The 21,293-nt window shown below is 41.6% G+C and overlaps 1 protein-coding gene across 7 annotated transcripts in view; it reads left to right on the top strand.

Moving 5' to 3' along the window:
- The first annotated feature begins 263 nt into the window (after nt 1-263).
- The window catches only part of KIAA0232 (KIAA0232 ortholog), a 72,169-nt gene continuing 51,139 nt past the window's right edge, over nt 264-21,293 (top strand). For 2 of the 7 annotated variants that reach the window (XM_074587524.1, XM_074587523.1), the window contains exons 1-2: nt 488-739; nt 20,362-20,865. In XM_074587524.1, the coding sequence (XP_074443625.1) occupies nt 20,635-20,865 (231 nt within the window). In that variant the 5' untranslated portion in view covers nt 488-739; nt 20,362-20,634. Of the gene's footprint in view, nt 740-20,361; nt 20,866-21,293 lie in introns of all 7 variants that reach the window. The other 5 variants (XM_074587529.1, XM_074587528.1, XM_074587526.1 and 2 more) reach the window with 4 other exon arrangements.

The following is a 21,293-nucleotide window of genomic DNA, read 5'->3' as shown; positions in this document are numbered from 1 at the left end:
TCCCTCGCTGCCAGGCCGCCCGCCCTCCCGAGGGGCGAGGCCGGATCCCGCCGGCAGCTCCCTCAGAGAGGTGAGGTGAGGTGAGGGGCCGCCGCCCGCCTCAGGGGCACCCCGCGGGCCGGCGCCGCTCCCCTCGCCCACCGCCGAAGCGGCCCTCACAGGCACTCTCCCCGCCGGCCGCCCCGGTGACTTTCAAACGCCTCGCCCGCCCCTTTTCTCCTCAGGCGTCCGGCGGACAGCGCGGCGCTCTCCCGGCGGCGGGCGGGGCCGGGCCGCGGCTGTACAACCAGGGCAAAGGCATACTACCCCTCCTTCCCCCCGCCCGCCCTGCGCGGCCTCCCGCTATGGAGCCGGCTCGCCAGCGCCCGGGCACTACGGGAGGGGGACAGAGGGACCAAGCCCTCCCGCTCGGAGCGCCCCCGGCCGCCCCGCCAGGTCGGGCGCGGCCCCGCAAGCCGGTGGGATGCGGGCCGCCCTCTGGGCGGAAGGATACGGGGAGGAGCCTGCGGCGCGGTCCGCCGGGGCGCTGAGTCCTGTTGCCGGGTGACGGAGCGACCGGCCCCCCTCCCTCCCCGTGGCGCTGGGAGCCGCCGCCGCCGCCGGTTTACGTAACGCCTCCCAGGGCAGGTCCCGGCTCCGTCCCGCCCGCCTCACTCGGGGACGGCAGCAGCGGGACGGAGTCCGCCGCCTCCTCCGGCTGCCAGAGGCCCCAGGGCCCCGCTCTGCGCCGTCACGGCAGGTAAATACCCGCCGCGGGCCCGGGGAGCAGAGGGAGGGACAGGGCGGGAGGGAAGAAGGGAGGGTGGCTGCCGCCCTCCCCGTGGCAACGGGAGGACGGAGCCGGGAGGCGGCAGCGGCGGGCGCCCCCCCGGCCCCTCCACCCCGTTCCTTCCTGCCGCTGCGCTGAGGGACGGGCGGGCTCGACCCCCGGGGCCCGGCCGAGGAGGCCCGCGCCGGCCCGCTTCCCCCCTCCGCTAACAGCCCGGGAAGAGGAGGAGTTGCGGGGCCGGGCCTGGCCGGCGCTGGGAGGACGGTTTCCCGGGACGGCGCGTCCCGCTTCTGGGCTGCGCCTGCCGCAGCGCGGCGGGAGCGTGCCGGGCAGGCCGGGGGCAGGGCGGGGGGGAGAGGGGAGGAAGCGCGGCGACGGGAGAGAGGGGCCGGGGAGGGGGTGACAGGGAGGCGAGGGGCCGGGCCGGGGGGGGGGGGGGCTGGCTGCAGGCCGGCGGCGAGGCAGGGCTCGGGGGCGGGGCCGGGGGGCCCGGCCGGGGTGCCCCGGTCCCAGCGCCTGCCTGGGAGCTGAGCCCTCGCCGGCACCCCACCCCTCCCTCCATCCCACCCGGCCCCTGGGGTCCCAACCTCAGGTAAGCGGCTTGGGTCGGGAGGGAGGTGGCGGCCTGGAGCGGGAGCCGGGGCTGCAGTGCCTTCGGGCCGGGTCACGCCCGGGAGGAGAGGAGGAGGAGGGAGGAGGAGGAAGGCGGCACCCAGCAGCCACCCGTGGCGGGTGCCGGCCTGCGCCGATGTCACCCGGCACAGTGGGACGGGGAAACCGGAGGATGCGGCGCTTCGGGTGAGGGTAGCGGGAGCCGGAGGCGGGCAGCCCCTTCCCTGCCCGGCCTGACCGTGCGGTGGAAGTGACAGGGCTTTCCGCAGCCACCTCCATCCCCCTCCCCGGAGCTGCCGGCCCGGCCGGTGCTGGGTATGGCTCACGCCGTGACCTTTCATCCTGTGCGTGACTGTACAATGCGCCGGCAGCGGCTGCGGGGCGGGCAGGGGCAGCCGGGGCTGGACGCCTGGGGTCGGGGTGGGTGGAAACCACCCCTGGCCTTACAGGGTCTGGTGGGACTCGCTCCCCTCTTTTTTTCCTTTATTCCCCCCTTCGCCCTCCCCCTTCCAACAGCATTGTCCTTTAGGGGCCTATTGAAGGCAAAAGGCGGATAGAAAGGCTAGGGCTGCCGCTGTTCCAGGAGGAGGAGCTGGGCTGATAGGAGACTGATGGGAACCGCATCCTATGGCCGCTCGGAGCTGGGCGCCGCCGGGGCGGGCCCGGCAGGGCCGCAGCCTCTCGTTGGCAATGGGCGGGGTGGGGATGGGGGGGGGTGGGGGGACACACAGACGACAAGGTTTGGCGAAGGTTACAGCTGAATGCAGAAGTGACACGAACTGACACTTCATTCCAGCAAACTCATTGCTATCTTCTCCTCGCGTTGACTCGGTTACAAGTATGCAGTTACTGAGTCGCGTTATGAAACTTTGGGAAAAGAGAAAGTGCGGAGCTTTTTTCCCCCGTTTTGCCATTGTTTTAATTGCTCATTGCAGTACCTGGTACTGATCTGAAGGGTGAAAATAGTATGATTTCCTTGGCCTTTCAAAGAAAAGGCATTCCTATATTGCAGTGTTTTCCGTATGTTAGTAATTTGGGTTGTACTTTATAGGCCTGGGATCAGAGGACACTGGTACGGGTACTTGGTGTTCCTCATGCAGACCCTTTTAGATGTTTAGGTTTCTACCCTTCTGTTGCACAGTGTATATTCCGTGTTCCTGGGATAAGTGAGATATGCTGATCAAATGTGGTTTCTTAGCTGTCAAAAGTGAGCTCGTGGTGATTCAGTAGATAATTGGGTAAAACAAACTACTTCACTGCAGTGCTTAAAACCCAAGTATTGTGGGCTTCTCGCAATCCATGGGAGTCTGAAATTGACATTTTTCTTTATTGTTTAAGACAAAAATGTGCCTTTTAAAAGTAAATGACATGGAACTTGATCGTTACTTGACATGTAACTACAGATTTTATTTTGTACTAATCCTCCATCTGCTGTTTCTTGTCAGCATGGATATGCTAAAACGGTAGCGTGCAACCCCTCCCTTCCAATCAATAAAGCATATAATATAGGTATCAGAATCTTCTGTTTTGATCATTGAGATGTAAGAGGGGATGTAGATAACTTGAATAAAATGAGTAGTACGCTATATATTTATAATGTTCTCAATTTTCAAAGACTAAGAATTATAGGGGAAATCCTGATTTGTACAGTCCGTTGAAAGCATCAGCAGTTTATATCCCCGCCATATTCTGCTTAGCAGATATTCCCGCATGTACAGTCACAGAACTTTTATCAGTTCATTTGTTTTGTGCACAGCAAGGGTAATGGTTCTTTGAGAGCACAGATTCCGCAAATCTGTGTTGGATGCATGACCCTCTAGCTTTTCTGCTCATCAGCAGGGGAATCAGAAGGACGGGAAGGGGCAAACAGATTCTATGTGACCCAAGAGGAAAAATTGGAGGCCTCAGATTCTATGTGACCCAAGAGGAAAAATTGGAGGCCTCAAACTTCTCTTGTTATCTTAATATGCTGATTTCATAGCCAGCGTTCCCCACTGCTTTTGTTGTTGTTGCTGCTATTCGTTATTCTTCCAAGTAAGAGAAATTCCATAAGGGTAAGATGATGTCAGCATTTTCCTTTGCTCATTTGCTGTGCATTCTAACAGGAATAGGGACAGTGGAAGATCTAGATACTGCTAATAACTTCATTATTTGTCCTTCTTGAGAATCTTGTTTCTAGGTGAATAGGGGGAATGAAGGAAGCCGAGAGGTTGGTTTTATACTTAGCACGGGTGAATTTTCTGTGGAAATCAGAATCTGTAGAGTCAGAATAGACTTTCTGCCTACTTAGCTAGAATCCTTGCAAAATCATCTGTCAGTTTGCTGCTTCTTTAACCTTTGCGTAAAGAAGCATATAAAATTTGTAATAATAGATGTTGAAATTAGTACATGTTAAATACTTCCTTTAAAGCCACCTAAACATTAAATGCCTTCAAAATAAGAAAATTCAGCTTTTTTTAAATATAATTGGGCTTTTCTATAGTTTGTGTAATTGTTTCGTGGTATTCCATTGCAGCTTGTTTTTCTTCTTAAGACATGCATTTATGGCGTAGATTGCATACCTGACTGATAATGTGAAGACCCTAAAATTGTATAAAGGTAATAATGACCAGTAGCTAATAACTAAAAGTAGTAACTTATTACTATAGTAAGAGGAGTAACAGTGTCTGGTAAAGCAGAATGTGATGAAGACAGCAAGACTTCAGAATTCCTGTAGGCTAAGAGAAGTAGCAGGAACTCTTCTAGTTATCTGTACTGCTAGTGGAGCTTGGAATACAAATGATCTTCTAGAAGCTATTTAATATGCTCTGTTTATGGGGGTAGTTTCTTCTGTATTGTGGAACAGAGATTGGAATCCTTCATTTTAGTCCAAGAACAGTGACAGGCTGGTTAGGTAATTTGTAAATGTAATTATAGAAATGAGTTGTTGTGTTGTGTCCACCCCCCCAACCCCACCCTAAGAATTTTTTCCCAGTAAAGTCAATTTCATGATACCAAATGAATATTTGAATGCTCAGTTGCATTTCAATCTACAGACATAAAGAAAATGGGCTGGTAGGAGGGAAAACAATGTTTTTTCATAATTTGGAAATAATTTACCAGATTTTTTTAGGCAGAAATACTATGTAACTGCAGGACTGTCAGAGTGTTTTAGTAGAAGAAGATCTAGATGAGCTAGTTATAATATTTTTACTAAAAAGCATCTTGTTCTACTTTTCCCAAAAGTTGGTTGGGTGTATTTGTAATGGATGCTGAGGGATTGAATGTGTATTTCATTGGGCCACGGTGGTGGTTGTGGGGGTGGAGGAAGTGTTGAGTGTTTTGAACATTCAGTACAAAGATTATTCTTCCATGGACTTCTTACTAGAAATTATTTCTCAAGCTTAATTGGAAGCTACTGAATATTTTTAATTTTTAATCTGCTATTTCCTTTATAATTTCACATGCAAATGTTTGGGTTTACCTACATAAAACTATTCATTGATTATTTCTGCATCGTCTAGACTGTGTTTATAACTTAGCTTCTGTACATCCACTTTGGTATCTGTCTTTCCAAGAGATTTATTTCTAAGGCATTAGTGTGGAAATTTCAATTATAAAGGATTTAAATTCATTTTTCACTGTTGTGATGTTATATGTAATGAGTGAATTACATCCTGCTGAGTTTGTGCATAGCCTGTGCTCAGGCTTGCTGTAACAATCTTCATTTTTAATATAATTTGGGGGATGTTTAAATTTCTCTTTTTTGTTGTATTGAGGAGGAAGTTTCAAATATGTGGACCATGCTAATTTTACTTTTGTCTGTAACTTTTTAGGACTTATTCTAGAAAGGATTGCATGTGAAAATTTACACTCTGTGCAAATAAACTTGTTAATAAATAAAAATAAATCTGAATAGTTTTGTGTTCTTGTAACTTTTAAAAATCTTCCCCTAGTTACTATTACATTTATATAAGGAGCAAGGTCTGCTGGATAGAACTCTGGAGTAGGATTGAAGACACCTGCAGTTTTTTAACTGCTCTGTCACTGAGTGAATCCAAGCAAATTGTTTCGTCTTAATGTGCCTGTCCTTAAGATGCTGTATGGAAAGGAGGAGCTGTGTGCCTTTTATATGTTATTAAATTGTGTGAGTGGGGGTTTTTGTTGTTTTTATGGTTTGATGAACTAGCTTGGTTATAGAAGAATTCTGAAGGGAGCCATAGTTGCATTGCTGAAGAAATTTTGCATATATAGACTGTAGAAGAAAGTACAGAGAGAGAGAGATAAGAGAGTAAGAGACTACGGGTAGCTGAGGGCCAGAAAAAAAGCAAGTTTTCATAAGATTGACATTCTGATGTTAAAACTACACAGAGTTGAGTTGCACCCTCTGCAAGGTTATTCCAGGTAGTGTTAGTTTAGTCAGGATTTAGATTGAGATAATCTTCAACAGTGAAGTGGGAAGAAGTGCTAAAACATATACAGAATGATTAAGGAAATAATGTTGGTCACTTAGCATGTGTCATATGTGCTTTTTAAGAAAATAAAGTGTTGTATTAGCCTAAAGAAAAAAGGCTGCTTGAAGCATCGCTAATGAAGAAATCAGTAATGCGTATTGCTGCTGTTGGATGAGTAATTAATTCTCGCTACATCTTTGTGACACTGTAATCTGTTATTACAAACTTGAAACAAATTTGAAGACTCTTGCTGAGTGGGAGTGCAACATTAAAACACTGCATTGAATTTAGGACACTGGAGCATTTTGAAAGAAACAGAGCCAGCTTCCAGTGATTTGTCTGATTGATTACTTATGAAACTTCAGGAGAAGCTTTCACTGTTTCATGGTATTTTAATTCTGCTGGCTGAAGATTTTGAGCTATCAACTGTTACTAATTAGCTAAAGGTTGCTGTTGAGTGACTTTCTATTCTCCTGGTTCTGTCTTCTGGGGTAGAAGTTCACTCTGCTGCTTTTTTGACTATTGCACTTAACAGTGAAACAGAATAAACTGTAGGAATTCTTGTTTTATTACAGTTTTTATGGCTGCTTTGCTGAAAGTCACGTTGAATTGTGTGGGGTGACACAGGAGTTTTAAAATGTTTCTATAAGCCCAGATAGTAGTTTAATTTTCATATTTATATAGATCATTTTTTCACCAGCTTCTCTGAACAGGATATCTGATCAGCTTAAGAGAAACCTCAGAGTTCCAGTTTTTAGTAACTTTGTTCTTCAGTTGTGAAAGAAATGCCTTGGTTAACAGTACAGTAACTTCCTTGAAAAGAAGTAATATAATGCTGACCTGCTGTTTTTGTAAGAGGTTTTCTGATGGTGATAGTTAAGTATTTTGCGTTTTAGTAAAATAATATTTCCAGCTGTCATTTGAAGTAGCAAACAGCAAATTTATTATTTTAAGAGCAGTATTAACCTGTCCTACCTGTTATGTTTGTAAACTTTTTTTTTAAATAAGCAATAGTATTTTTAAGCAACACATTTAATCATAAAAGTGGCGATATGGTATGGTAACAAGTATCACCACTGTTTTTATAGTAAAAGAAGAAGAAAAAGTTGACGGTCTTACAACATAAACTGAACAAACAATGCTTATGCAAATGCACTCAAGTGCTAAAATATATATTCTTTCATATGAGTTGTTCCTCTGTTTAAAATTGCAGAGTCTCCTGGTCTCAATTTCATAAACATATAGAGTTTAATTTACTAACATTTTGGATTAAAAATTAGAGGTAGTAGAAGTGCAGGAGAAAAGTATTTGAAACAATTTCCTTTGTAGGTCTGCCATATTTTCTGTATCAGTACAGAAGAATCAGTATCTTCTCTGCTGGTTAAGTTGTAGAGCTTGCAAATTCAACTTGTCAGAACTCTTTGCGATTGCCCAGCCTCTTGTGGCTCACACATTTTGTACATTTTTACACAGTTGTTAGTGAAAACATTGTCTATATGTGACTTCCAACTGAATTTATGATAACACTTATTTTTTTTAGGAAAATATCAGTTGAAAAGACTATATAGTTAGGCAATGGTTATATTTGTTTTTAAACCCTTCATGAGGCTATTTTAAGCTTTTCAAAAAGGTAGTAATTAACTCCTTGAATTGCAAACCAAGTATAGAAAACTTCAATAGTAAGTATTGAGAGAAGACCTTCATACAAATTAAAGAAGTTAATAAAATAAAATGTGTAGTGTGGTCGTTAACTGTTTAGATGTTTATATATATACCCGTGCTTATGGGTTATTAACTTTTGGAGTATAAATAGCTGGAGAAATACCATCACCTTTAAATGGGCAGTGGTTATTGGATCTTTGGAATTCATAATTCATTCTGCTTTTCCTTCCCCAACTGAAAGATGCAATGTATGCCTAAGAATGAATTGTATATTAATTGAAATAAATCTTGTATGGTTGCACCAAAAGAGTGGCCACTGGGCTACTTGGTGCTGCAGTAGTGTTCCAGCTGATGTGAAGAGCACTGAATATTTTATCAGGGTGACGCCACTGGTGGCCGGGGGGGGATGATTCCTTCAGGTGGCTGCCTGTGCCTCAGAGGAGGCTGTCAGCACCCCTTGGGGCGCACTGGTCTCTGCATCTACACATGGAGACGTTTTGAAACTGAAGGCAAGTCTGTTTTAGTGGACGCACATGTAACTTGCTGCTCAGGCCTCCAAACCATTGCCAGCCTGCTTGGGAAGGGAGTTCAAACACAGGCAAATAGCTGTTAGTAATAGGTAGTTTTTGAACTGCACTAAAAGCTGGGTAAATTGAAGATATCGGGAGGGCAGGAAGGAGGGTGATCAAAATAGTCAAGAGCATATATCTGTTCTTTCCATTACTTGACTGCATCCTCTGTTGTGTTGTTAAACCCCGCATATATCCTAGGTGATCGAAGAGCCAGTAAATATAGTCCTGAAGATAAATGTCTCGGTGACCTTAAAACGTGTGTATCCTTTGTGATCTTAGTTACATTTGGTTTTGTTTTTTATTAGCTCCATTTATGTTTCCTCAAACCTGAGAACAAGTTACTGAAGTACGATGATGGTAATCAACGATGTGTGGTCTGTGGCTTGTGTACATAGTAACAGGTAGAGCTTTTGATAGTGTTCCTGTGAAGATTCTCATGGGACTGAAAAAAAAAAAAAAGGCTAACTGTCTCCTCCTTGATGTTACAGCTAGACAGGTATTTCTCCCCAGGATATCCAGGCAATCCCTGTGTGTTATAGACTTGAGGTAAATGGGAGAGTGAGATGTTTATTGCTGGCTTTGCTCTGGTACACTGATAAGGTCTGCAATTTTAAATTGAAAAACTGAAATCATACCAATGTCTTCAATGGTAAAAAGAAATGTAAGAGTCTGAAATCCGACGTCAGTGATACTGAAATTGCACCGGTGGTTGGGGACTACTGTAAAGTATGAGCTGAGGCAATGTCTGTGTTCTTGAGGCCTTCTGCATTATCACTCACACTTTCTCTTGGGTTCTTCACGTTTCAGTGATCCCTAATATTCTAGGCTAGTTACAGTGCAACACCTGCTTCTCTCTTACCAAGCTTGAAGCAACCGGTAATTTCTTTGTTGTCTCCAGGCTACTGTTGTGGTGGGTTCTGTTTGTTTTGAGGCTGTATCTGCTGAATGATATAAGTACAGGGTACAGTTGCATGGGTCAGTTGTAAATCTCTGTGAAAATGTTGGAAGTGCATATCATATCTGTTGAAGTACCGGGATTGGCTTCCACACTTCACGGTCCAAAGAGTAATGGTGGTATTAAAGATTTGCATCTGAATTAGCTAAAACGTAGTTTTCTGCTTAAAATGCTGAAAGGAGCAACCCCACTTCCTTTCTTATGCCAGATGTGGAAATTGTGTGGCAATGGGGTGAGTTGATCGCTTATTTGTATTTTTTAAAGGCTGGCCCACCAAAAATGAGGGTTGGTTTTTTGTTTTTTTTTTCCATTTGGAACAAATTGATCCAGTTTGTCTCTGCAACCACACAGTGGATGGGTTAAGTACAAGGACAGAAGGGTGAGAACGCCAGGAAAGGACGATGGGAGAAACAGTAGGCCCATCCTCTCTTGGCAGTATGGAGTCACAGTGCAGTTTGTATTACACTAACTAGCCTATGAGTCGTCAGCCACAAAGGTTTCTCTGCCAACATGCTGCTGCTGGTATCGTTCTCTTGAAAGTTAGTTACTGCTGGTGTGAAAACCATCACTTCTGGTTTTTACAAACTGATACTTGTGGTGTCAGTAGTAGTAATTACTTCAAATTTTATCAGTTATGTGCAGTATTGTTTTAAGTTCATTTTTATGTGAAAAATATTTACTTAAATTCCTTGTCATTGTATGCCGATTCGTATTTTTAAACTTATAAAAAAACTAACATATTTCTAAGTTACATGATATGTGTACGTTTTTATTTTTTTCAGATAGGATTTAAAAAAAATGTAGTCTCGTTTAAATAAAGGAGTAAAATTTATTTCAAACACCAGTTTTAAGCAGGTTTGAAATTTAGTTCAAAATCCAGTCTGGACAGTAACAAACTAAACTGGAAAAAAAGCCTCGTGGCAGTTTATATTCATCATTTTTTAAGAACGGAATGGAATTATTCAGACTGTACTACTGGTAACTGGATAGCTATGGACAAATTCTTACTAAAATAATGTAAATGTTTCCACTGTTAATGGCAGCTGGGCATTTGAAATTAGTGAAGCAGCATTCACTCCTCTAGATTCAAACAGTCTATAAATCTTTCAATCTATTAAATCGGATCAATGCTTGAAGGAGTTTTTAACAGTTGTAAGTCCTTATTAAAATTAATACTAAATTTTTTTGAGAGATAATGCTTTCGGTTGGGGGGGGCATGGGAAACAGATATGCTGTACTTACACTTACCTGGTACAACTGCACAACAAACCGGAACCAGAAATTAGTTTTTTTTGGTCAGGTTTTATTTTGTCTGAAATGCTCTGGGCTCCCTTATGTTTATTGAAATGGAAGCACTGGCTATGTGCTGCACAATGAAGTACTTGCTTTTGATTTTTTTTTTAATACATCTTTGGTATTGAGTCTTGACCTCCTGAAAGTTTCCTGAGTGATGCTATGAAGTAACAATTCTTTTGTCTTGAAGGTAAAATTTTCTTCCTCAATTACCAAGACACCTATTGAACCATGACCTGCAAAACTTACAAACTATTAGGGTTTATTAATTAAATTTTTAAGTCATATTACATGTAGTGAAGAACCACTTCCTAGGTCTCCATTATGAAGAGATGCTTCTTACAAGTCTGCTGTATGTAATAGGAACCCTTTCAAAAGAGTCTGTTTATGAAGCCACTTCCAGATCTTCTTACAATTCTGTGAAGTGATGAAATTTTGGTATGTGGTAGGCATAATAAGCTGTGACTGTTCTTCACAGTGTTTGTATGTTTTGCTGCTAGGTCATGCTTTTTCTTTTCCTCTTTCCATCTTCAATATATTCATCAATGACCTGGATGAGGGGATAGAGTGCACCCTCAGCAAGTTTGCTGATGATACAAAGCTGAGGGGGGTGGCTGACACACCGGAAGGCTGTGCCGCCATACAGAGAGACCTGGACAGGCTGGTGAGTTGGGCAGAGAGGAACCTTATGAAATTCAATAAGGGCAAGTGTAGGGTGCTGCACCTGGGGAGGAATAACCCCATGCACCAGTACAGGTTGGGGGCTGACCTGCTGGAGAGCAGCTCAGCTGAAAGAGACCTGGGAGTCCTGGTGGACAACAGGATGACCATGAGCCAGCAATGTGCCCTTGCGGCCAAGAAGGCCAGTGGCATCCTGGGGTGCATCAAGAAGAGTGCAGCCAGCAGGTCGAGGGAGGTCATCCTCCCCCTCTACTCTGCCTTGGTGAGGCCACACCTGGAGTACTGTGTCCAGTTCTGGGCTCCCCGGCTCAAGAAGGACACGGAACTGCTGGAGAGGGTGCAGCAGACAGCTACCAAGATGATTAGGGGACTGGAACACCTCTCTTATGAGGAAAGGCTGAGGGATTTGGGTCTCTTCAGTCTGGAAAAAAGATGGCTGAGAGGGGACCTTATCAACACTTATAAATACTTAAAGGGTGGGTGTCGGGAGGATGGGGCCAGGCTCTTTTCAGTGGTGCCCGGGGACAGGACAAGAGGTAATGGGCACAAACTTGAGCATAGGAAGTTCCACCTAAACATGAGGAGGAACTTCTTTACTTTGAGGGTGGTGGAGCACTGGCAGAGAGTGGTGGAGTCTCCAACTCTGGAGACATTCAAAACCCACCTGGACATGTTCCTGTGTAACCTGCTCTAGGTGACCCTGCTCTGGCAGGGGCCTTGGGCTAGATGATCTCCAGAGGTCCCTTCCAACCCTATGATTCCATCTTGCCTTCCACCCCCCCCACCCCCAACTTACAAATTGTACGTTTTCCAGCTTATTTTACATGTTTGTTTTGAGAGAGTGGAGAGTATTCAGATTATTGAGAATTTGGGATCTTGGATATGCAGCTGAACCCCTTGTGCAGGTGCCTCAGCTGCTGATTCTGCAGTCCATTAACAGTTTTTTCCCATAGCTCAATTTTTGCCCTCTAACAGGATTGATGTTCTGGCATCTTGTAACAAAGTTCATGTATGTTAATAATGTGCAGTCCTGTGAGTGGATCAGCTAATTGAACTCCTCTGGCTACCTTTTTTAATTGTTGTTCTTGTACTAAGGTAAGCATGAATGTTTTATAAGAACAGCTGTACTGGTTCAGACAAAGACTTTGTCAAATCCGGTACTTGTCTGCGACAGCATCTGTGAGTGAGTTGTTAGGGAGAAAAAAGAACAGGGAGAGTATATGTGATACCTCTCCTGAATACTCCCTCAGCCTCACACTATTTTCAGTCTAGGGGATTTCCTGAGCCTGATGTGGTTTGTCTAGTTGGAAACTCTCAAGGGATCTCTTTTGTTCCATTTCCTTTGAAACCCATCTAATTATTTTTTTTTTTTTGAGCCTTCAGTATCTTTTGGCAAGGAATTCCTAATACCTGTTGTGTCAAGTTTTGTACATAGCTCTTACTAATTCATTGGTACTTCCTATTAAAAAAATATACTGAACAGTCAATCTCTATCCAGGGAGAGGCATGTTGTCTTTGATATTACAGGACCAGGGTTACATGTTATGTACAATATGTGTGTGAAACATTAATTCAGTGACACAAGGATGACTTAGGTTTCTGTGATTTACTCTTTTGACTACTGGTGGATTTGAGCTTACAGTTTCATGAAATATCTAACATAGTACTTCAGAAATAGATCCTGAGATTAATAGTCAGCTCACAACTCATTGTTCTGTCTATTAATAGCATGAGGTTATTATTCCTCCTCTGTCTCATTTCAAGTTTATCTATGCTGAATTTTATTTGCCTTTTTATTGCCCAGACCAATTTCATGAGGTCTGTCTGTATTTTTTCAGTTATGTTGTATTCAATATCCCTGATAGCTTGCTGTTGTTTGGTAGCTTCTTAACTGTGTCGCCCATCCAATTTTCCAGGTCGCTTAAGCAATGCAGGTCCCAGTGCAGAATCCTACAGAACTGGGCTGGTGACAGCCCTGATGTCATCTTGGTTGTATCTCTGTTCTTTTTTGTTGCTAACCTAAGTAAATGAGGCTTATATGGTAGCTCTTGAATCCTTTGAGTAATTCCATTAAGCTTTTATACAGGATTAGCAGCTTCAGATTTTCATTTGGATAAGTGTTATGAAAATAAGCTTGCAGATTTACAAGAAAAAAAGATCCTGCAGTAATGCCCACAGACTGGTTTCTGTCCCCTCTATTGGTTCTGTGACTTGACTTGACTTACACTAGAACCATAGCATAAGCCCAGCCTTGTTAGACATCAGTGAGCTGTAAAACATATATCCATTACAAATGAGATTGTATCACTCTTGCACATCCCAATAATACTTCTTAAAAAAGGAAATTCTATGTATATCTAAAAATTAATTCACAGTGCTGCTTTTATGCTTCTGACCATTTTTAGTGTTCCTTGCTTTGATTCCAGCCAGGTGTTTCAATGTGTTCCTCGTGGCATGGCAGTGCTTCTGAAGCTTTGTGGCAGAAATTATCTGAACTGGGATGGAAGGAGAGGTTTGTTTATAGCACAGGGATTATCATTTTTTTTTTTTTTTTATGATAGTGTTTCAGTGCCTTGGCCATGAATCAAGTCCCTGCTTTGCTGTTTTATTAGGTAAATTTCTTAAATGATCGAGGAATGTGATTAAAAAATAACAAATTCTTTTACTTCTGAATTCACATGTCTTTTAAATGCCATGTGAAATTTATTAAGGACACAGATTCTATTGTTCGCTAGGTTTTAAATAGGCTTTGTTTCTGTTTCTGGGCTTTGACAGTGCCCTCCCCACTATGTGGTGTTTGGTTTGTATGTTAAGGATTTGTTTAGATTTTTCACTGAAAGAAACAAAAGAAATGATGGTAAAATTGCTGATTCCTCCATAATGTATGAGAACAATTTTGGACTTCTGTTACTATCATATGATGTGACCGTGCTTTTGATTATCAGTCTTCTAGAGGGGTCTGAAATTTACTGAAGTGAATATGTAATTTTTAGTATGTTGTTTGTTAACCAAACTTGATAAAATTTTTACTTTGATTTGCACTAATTAGGATTTGTGTATTTTTGCTAGATGTAGTTGTTAAGGAGAGGAAGGATTGTCTGCTTTTAATACAACGATTCTGGGAAAAAATATTACTTCTAAAAAACTTTGTTCTGGTTAAAAATGTGGACTCATATCCACATTAAATTATTATAATAATAAACCCGTAAGAATTCTACAGTCTTTTTTTTTTCCCCTTGCATTGAAAAATTGTCATACATTGTCGAAGACCATAGTGGTGGGAAAAAAAAACCCTTCTGAAAATGACAGCTGTTAATTGTAAACTATGTAATATACTGGCATATTTCACAGAATAATAGAGAAAACTTTGTATAAAACAGCAGTTACGACTTAACTATTGTGTGAGAATGTGTTTGGTCTAATTGTTGACATATATCAGTAGGCAGAATGAAGCACTGGAAACACAGAAGTTATCCCTTATGGGAATGGAAGGAAGGAAAAAGGTAGAATGCAGCTTTATGTAGGAGATCAACTTCTCTGTAGTACATGTATCAAAATGTGTAAAGAGTAACTATTAGGCTTGGGAGACTTTATTTGCAGATTATACAAATAAGTAAGATAGAAGTTTTCAACTTCCTTCTATATGTAGATGCTGTAATTTTTACTTTTTTTTTTTTTTCTCCACTGAGATTGTAGACCCTAGTGTAGTGGATTTAAGACTACAGACAATTTGCTTCCTTTTTAAGTTACCTTTTTATGATCTTCAAGAAATAGTCTATGGACCTTTAGTTTACCTGAAAGAACAATAGTAAGGGGTATGGTTTTTGCTCTCCTATTCCAATATTTTCTGTTAACTTAAGAGTTGATAGTAGGCATATCTTTAAGAAAGCTTGAAAACTTGTTAAAGCATTAAGTCTACTTATTTTTTTCATTGACAAAATATGTTTGTTCAGAATCTTGCTGTGCGGATTCATAATTTTCAGAGACCTCTTGGTGCTGATAAAATACAGATAAGGTTATGTTTGATTAATTCAGTGGGTTTTGTGGTTTGGCTTTGGTCACCGTTTTCCAAGATCAGAAACAATTGGGGAAAAAAGGCCTTACTTTTAAGCTCCTTAAAAGAACTTCTTTTTTTGTATGAAAGGGAATTATGGAGGAAAAAAACGTTGTTGAAGACATGGAAAAGTCTTGCCTGGCGTGAGCTTTTAGCCAGTCTGCTCTTTCTGTTGATAGTCTGATAAGAACAGTTACATGTGCTAGCACTTCTTGGTGGGCTTGTATCAAGCTTCGTTGAAGAGCGATTTATTTACACCTTTGGTTTACTGCACTTTTTGGTAATCTTAGTGTAATTTTACACTATCATGCTGTATTTCCATAGGCACAAGTGTCACAAGAAGGTGTTTGTGTGGCGCTCATTATTGTAGTACCAGTACACTTTTTTTAAATTTATGTTTTTATTATTATTTTATGTATTTCTTATTACAATACCCATATTCCATTTCACTTATGGAGAAGACAAGAATTATTTAGTCTTCAAAAAAAGGTTATTTTAAGGTAAATAACAAGAACAACTCTGCTCTAGGGAACAGACCTCAAGTGTTCCATTCATCCATTCATCAATTCTCCTTCCTTTTTCTTGAAGTTTGAAGTTCTTGCTTTTCCTTAACTAGATTTCAGGAGCCCAAAACTCGGTTATTGTCTTCTGTTGTCTATTTTAGGTCAAGATAATGTTTAGTGACTATCACACTGAGTAGAATTTTGAGAAAGAGTATCTGTTCTAAGGTAGTCTAATTTGTAAAATTTGAGTGTTTACACATTATTGTATTCTCATTCCTTCACATGACACTTCATAAATTGGATCCTGTCCCTATAGTTGTTAAGCTGTTGACAGCTTATCTAACAATGACCTCGTTAAGGTCATTCATTATTATTACAAAAACTGGAGGTTACTTAAAAGGAAAATTTTGACTAGGAAATGGAGTAACTAGAAGTTCTTTTGAAAGATACTCATCATATGTTGTTGACTTTAGGCATTGTAAGTAATCAGTAGTTTTCTCAAACTATTGATAGAGATGTGTAAGTTTTTACTTGGTAATTCTTATTATTAGACTTTTCCCTCCATCATATTTTATATCTGGAAATGGAGAATTCTTTCCAACTTGGTAGTTAAAATAACTAGACTTGCATTAGTTACTTAGGTTGTACTGTAGTCTCCCTTTTTCAGATTAGCCATGGTCGTTGTGAGGATGGAGAACGTTATTTTTAACAAGATAGTGTGAAAAAAGGTTAAAAAGGGATGATAACTTATTTGTCACAAAATGTTATCTCTAAAATTGCGCTTCACATCTATTAGCAGAAATGTTCACTCTTTGAGTGACTTGTATTAATTTGATATGGAAAGCCTCTCTCTAGTAGTGGGATGGCAAAGTACTTGGTTTGCAAGAAATCTTTTTAATTCTAAAACGTAATGGAAATATGTTTAAGACTTTCTGTAAAACAAAGTGCTCGAGACATCTGTAAAATGAGAACTTTCAAATATTATTTCAGAGTTTTGTTCAGATTTCCAGTTTCTATATTGTGTATATTTTGAAACTTAATGTTAAAATAGATACTTGAATATGATATTGAAAAAAGCTGGACTATAATATTTGAACATCATAGAAATTTTGTTGTTGTCTCATTTCTTAATTCCTGTGATAACCTGTCTCTCTCTTGCTGTGTCTCCTATCTCCTCCCCATCTAACAAAAGCAAGACACACTTTAACTGGTCAGCCAGAGTAAATCAGAGTTTGTCAGCGTAGATCTCAAGAACTGAATTTCTCAAATGCCTCATGAAAATAAGTGTTAAGATAGGAGAGGCCGCATTGTCACCTCATTCAGGGAAAAGCTAAAGCATAAACTCAGTCCTTACTACGTGCTAAGGGTTTAAACTGTGTGCCTAAGTAAGTTTTGATTGAAGTGACTCAGTATCCAGAAGCCTTTTGTTTTGCTATATAATAGAATCATGGAATGGTTTGGGTGGGAAGGAACCTTTAAAGATCATCTAGCCCAATGTCCCCTATTGTGGGCAGGGACATCTTCTATTAGATCAGGTTGCTCAAAGCCCTGTCCAGCCTGACCTTGAACACTTCAAGTAAGACATCCACAACTTCTCTTGGCAAGCTGTTCCACTGTTTCACCACCCTTGTTGTAAAAAATGTCTTCCTTATGTCCAATCTAAATCTACCGTCTTTCAGTTTAAAATCATTGACCCTTGTCCTGTCACTACAGGCACTTGTAAAAAGTGTGTCCCCATTTCTCTTATAAGCCCACTTCAAGTATTGAAAGGCTGCAATAAACTATCCCTGGAGCCTTCTCTTCTGCAGGCTTAACAACCCCAGCTCTCTCGATCTTTCTTCAGAGGACAGGTGTTCCATCCCTCTGATTTTCATGGCACTCCTCTGGATCTGCTGTAACAGGTCCATGTCTTTCTTGTACTGGGGACCCCAGAGCTGGATGCAGTCCGCCAGGTAGGATTTTACAAGAGCGTAGTAGAGGGGCAGAATCTCCTCCCTTGACCTGCTGGCCATGCCTCTCTTTATGGAGGCCAGCATACAATTGGCTTTCTGGGCTGCAGGCTCTGGCTCACGTCCAATTTTTCATCTACCGGTATCCCCAAGTCCTTCTCTGCCAGGTTGCTCTCAAACTATTCATCCCTGACTCTGAATTGATACTGAGGGTTGCCCTGGCCCAGGTGCAGAACCTTGCACTTGGCCTTGTTGAACTTAATGAGGTTTGCATGAACCCACTCCTCAAGCCTGTCAAAGTTGCTCTGGATGGCATCCCTTCCCTCAAGCAAATCAATTGCATGACTCAGCTTGGTGTCACCTGCAAACTTGCTGAGGGTGTACTCAATCCCACTGTCAGTGTCATGGATGAAGATCGTAAATAGTATTAGTCCCAGTATGGACCTTGGAGGGACACCAGTAGTTACTGGTTTCCACTTGGACATTGAGCCATTGACTGTAACTCTTTGGACACGGCCATTCAGACAATTCCTTATCCATCTAATAGTCCATCCATCAAACCCATATTTCTCCAATTTAGAGAGAAGGATGTTGTGTGGGACCATGCCAAAGGCCTAACAGAAATCTATGTAGGTGACATCTATAGCTTTTCCATTGCCCACTGATGCAGTTACTTTTGATTGAAGTAACTCAGTTTCAGAAGCCCATTGCTCTGCTATATTGGATACTCAAAAGCTTAAATGAAAAATGTGGTCACCTTAACCAACCCCTGTTCATCCCGCCTCTCTTGACTGTTTTTGATTGTATCTTTGCAAACCAAAGACTGCTTGGAACATGTGTTTGCTGTCCCTCTCCATTCACTGTACACTTTGTAAAAGAAAAGACTATGGGTAGATGGGAGACCCGCTGAATGAAAATAAATTAATTTCTTGTTCAGTCACCTTCTCACTTTTTTTTTCCTCCTGATTTTCGTCCCCATCCACTCTTCCATAATTCCCCTTTCCAGTGGAACTTTCTGTGAACTCCATCAAAAAGTTGTTGATTTCCTGAACATCCAGGCAGTTCTTCTCCATGTCTCAAAAGAGACAAATCAAGAGTGTTGCTTTTCCCGAGCGTTTCAAACGTGGGGTTTGGGGGGCTGACTAGGGTTGTGGCATTGACTTAGGAAGAGTGTTCATCACATGAGAGTGATGTGGAGTACCAACTGGAGAAGGACAAAGTAGATGTTTAAGTGGAATGTTCTTCAACAATTAAGAGAATGTGGACTGCTTAAGAGTTTGGACTTGTGGCTCTTTGTTTGAAGTATCTTGGTCACAATATTAGACTTTTCTCATACTTTTGGTTCTCTAACTACGTGGTGAAGCAGTAACCCTTTGCATGATGTTTCTACCTGCTGTTATTTGTGCTTACTTATGAGATTCTGACTAATACAGACATGTTACTCACAAAGATTGAATACTCTTGCTTTACCTACTTTCTCAAAATGAACATTGTCATCAGAGAAGGTGGCTTTAACATAGCGTAGAGTTTTGTCAACTCTGTAGCAACTGGTTATAATGGGTTTCTTTTTGATGATGTCGCAATTGACTCAGTAAAGATCTAGAATATACAGTTGTTCCTGGGTGGTGATGCAAAGAAAGATTCTAAAAACTACGATCTTTTTTTTGTGTGGACATAGGTATCCACTGCAAGGTCACGTTTCAATTTTGTTTGGCCAGAAGACACATGCTGCTGACATGAAATGCTGTCCACAGTATACAGTTTAGATAGTTATATTAGGTGATGTCTGTTTTGAGTGTGTTGGTCATCTTACAGTGGGGTTGAAACATAGCAGTAGATTTTGCTTAGATCCTTTAGTCTTTGTTTCCTTTAAATGAAGGGATATTTCCTGCTAGAATTTGAGCTTTCTCTTGCTGAGAAGCTGGAGAGGAGAGAGAAGGCCTACACAAATGTCAGATTGGCATGTGGTTGATTGGCAGACCAGTCCAAAAATGCCTTTTTTGGACTGGCTGCTTCTGGGTTAGAGGGCAGAATACCTACATGTGTGGTGCTTGCACCTTCTGCCCCTTACTGAGATTGATTTGGGATTGTGGGTGGTGTAAGTCTTAGGATGGTTTGTCTATTGTAGGATGTGCTTTAGAGTGTGAGCTCTCAGGTACGACTGGTATATGCTTTCTGTAAAGAGGGTTAAATGTTAATTCTGGCACTGACGAATTATGTTCTGCTCAATTTTTTTAAGTTTTTGTGAGGACAGATTTTGGATGATAAAATGCTTTCCTGTCCTGAGGCAAGGCAAATATTGAAACTAAAAAAAACCTTCAAAAGACCCAAGCCTGAAGATAGCAACTGTTTAGTGGTAGGATTTATGAAACTCCTGGCCAGGTGAATGTAATAAATTCAGTGTTTCTATAAACAAGACACTTTTTTCTATTCCAGAAATGGAAATCACTGCAAAATAGTAGGATTATATTGTCTTCTAATGATGCAAAATATACAGTCAGTCTTTATGCAAACTAAAGTAGATTGGGGTTTTCTTTAATCAAAGTGGGTTTGGTTTTTTTCAGCTGATAGTGAAAGTAATAAAATCTTGACTTTCCCATAAAGCTACGTCAAACATATTTCGATCAATGGATTAGTTGTTAAGTCTTTGATGAAAGAGTCTCTCTTCCTGCATTAGAAAGTACTTTTCCTAAAAGTCACCTTTAAACTTGGAATTATTCCTCTTATTCTTCAAAATGACACTGAATAGGTGTACTATATATGTGGATTAAGCAGTATGTAAATGACTGCTTTCTACATTGTGTGGTTTTTTTACTGTTTAATATTATTCATGTATGGATACATATTATCACAACTTATCATTTTTTCCTCTTTATAGGTCCTGCTGGGGACTTGCATCTGGCCTCAATGTGAAATTAAGGTAGAAAAACACATCTACATATGTGTTTGCTATTAGGATTTAGTTTATTCACTGGTCATGCCTGAAGAGTGATGTTCGTCTCTAGACGGCTAACTGCCAGGAAATATAAATGATTGTCCTAGAAGTCAAGCCTCTCTCCTATTTACTGGAGTGAAAATCACCTCCAGATATCGACGGAATATCAACTACAGAAAATGCTTCACGTTATAAGGATGCCAACCACCTAGATTCATGCGCCCTATCTGTACAGTTGTTGTGGATGGTTTGCCATCTGAAAGCTCCTCAAGCTCTTATCCAGGCCCTCTATCTGTTTCTGAAATGTCTCTGCTACATGCTTTGGGTCCAGTGCAGACCTGGCTGGGACAAGAGCTAGAGAAGTGTGGCATTGATGCCATGATTTATACTCGGTATGTCCTCAGTCTTCTGCTGCATGATAGCTATGACTACGACCTGCAGGAACAGGTATTTACATATTTTAGATGTTGTCCAGTGAAAGTGAGTTTTTGTAACAGTTAATGTTTTGTGTATTATACGTGGGTATGGCTCAGATGGGGAGGCGGTTGTCTTTCAGTGTGTGGGTGGAAGGGGGGTATAAACCACATGGGAATTAAATTTGATGGGTGAAGTGAGATTAATGTAGTTAGTGTGCTGTATGAGCAATAACATTAAACAAAATTTTCACATTGCTACATTTAATATCAGAATTAGTAATACTGGAATGTTCTGTATCATAAATGCAGACATTCAGTATTTGTGATTATATGGTTACTTTAATACTGGAACATTAGTAAACTGATGTAATTATTGTAAACTGTGTGTCAAATTGGCCTGCTTCATAGTAGTTTGTAGACTCCCCATTACATCTCCTCATGGATTTCATCTTGTGCTAT

This window comes from Larus michahellis, chromosome 5 (assembly GCF_964199755.1).
Source record: "Larus michahellis chromosome 5, bLarMic1.1, whole genome shotgun sequence".
NCBI lineage: Eukaryota > Metazoa > Chordata > Aves > Charadriiformes > Laridae > Larus > Larus michahellis.
This window is presented reverse-complemented; position numbering and strand designations above follow the sequence as displayed.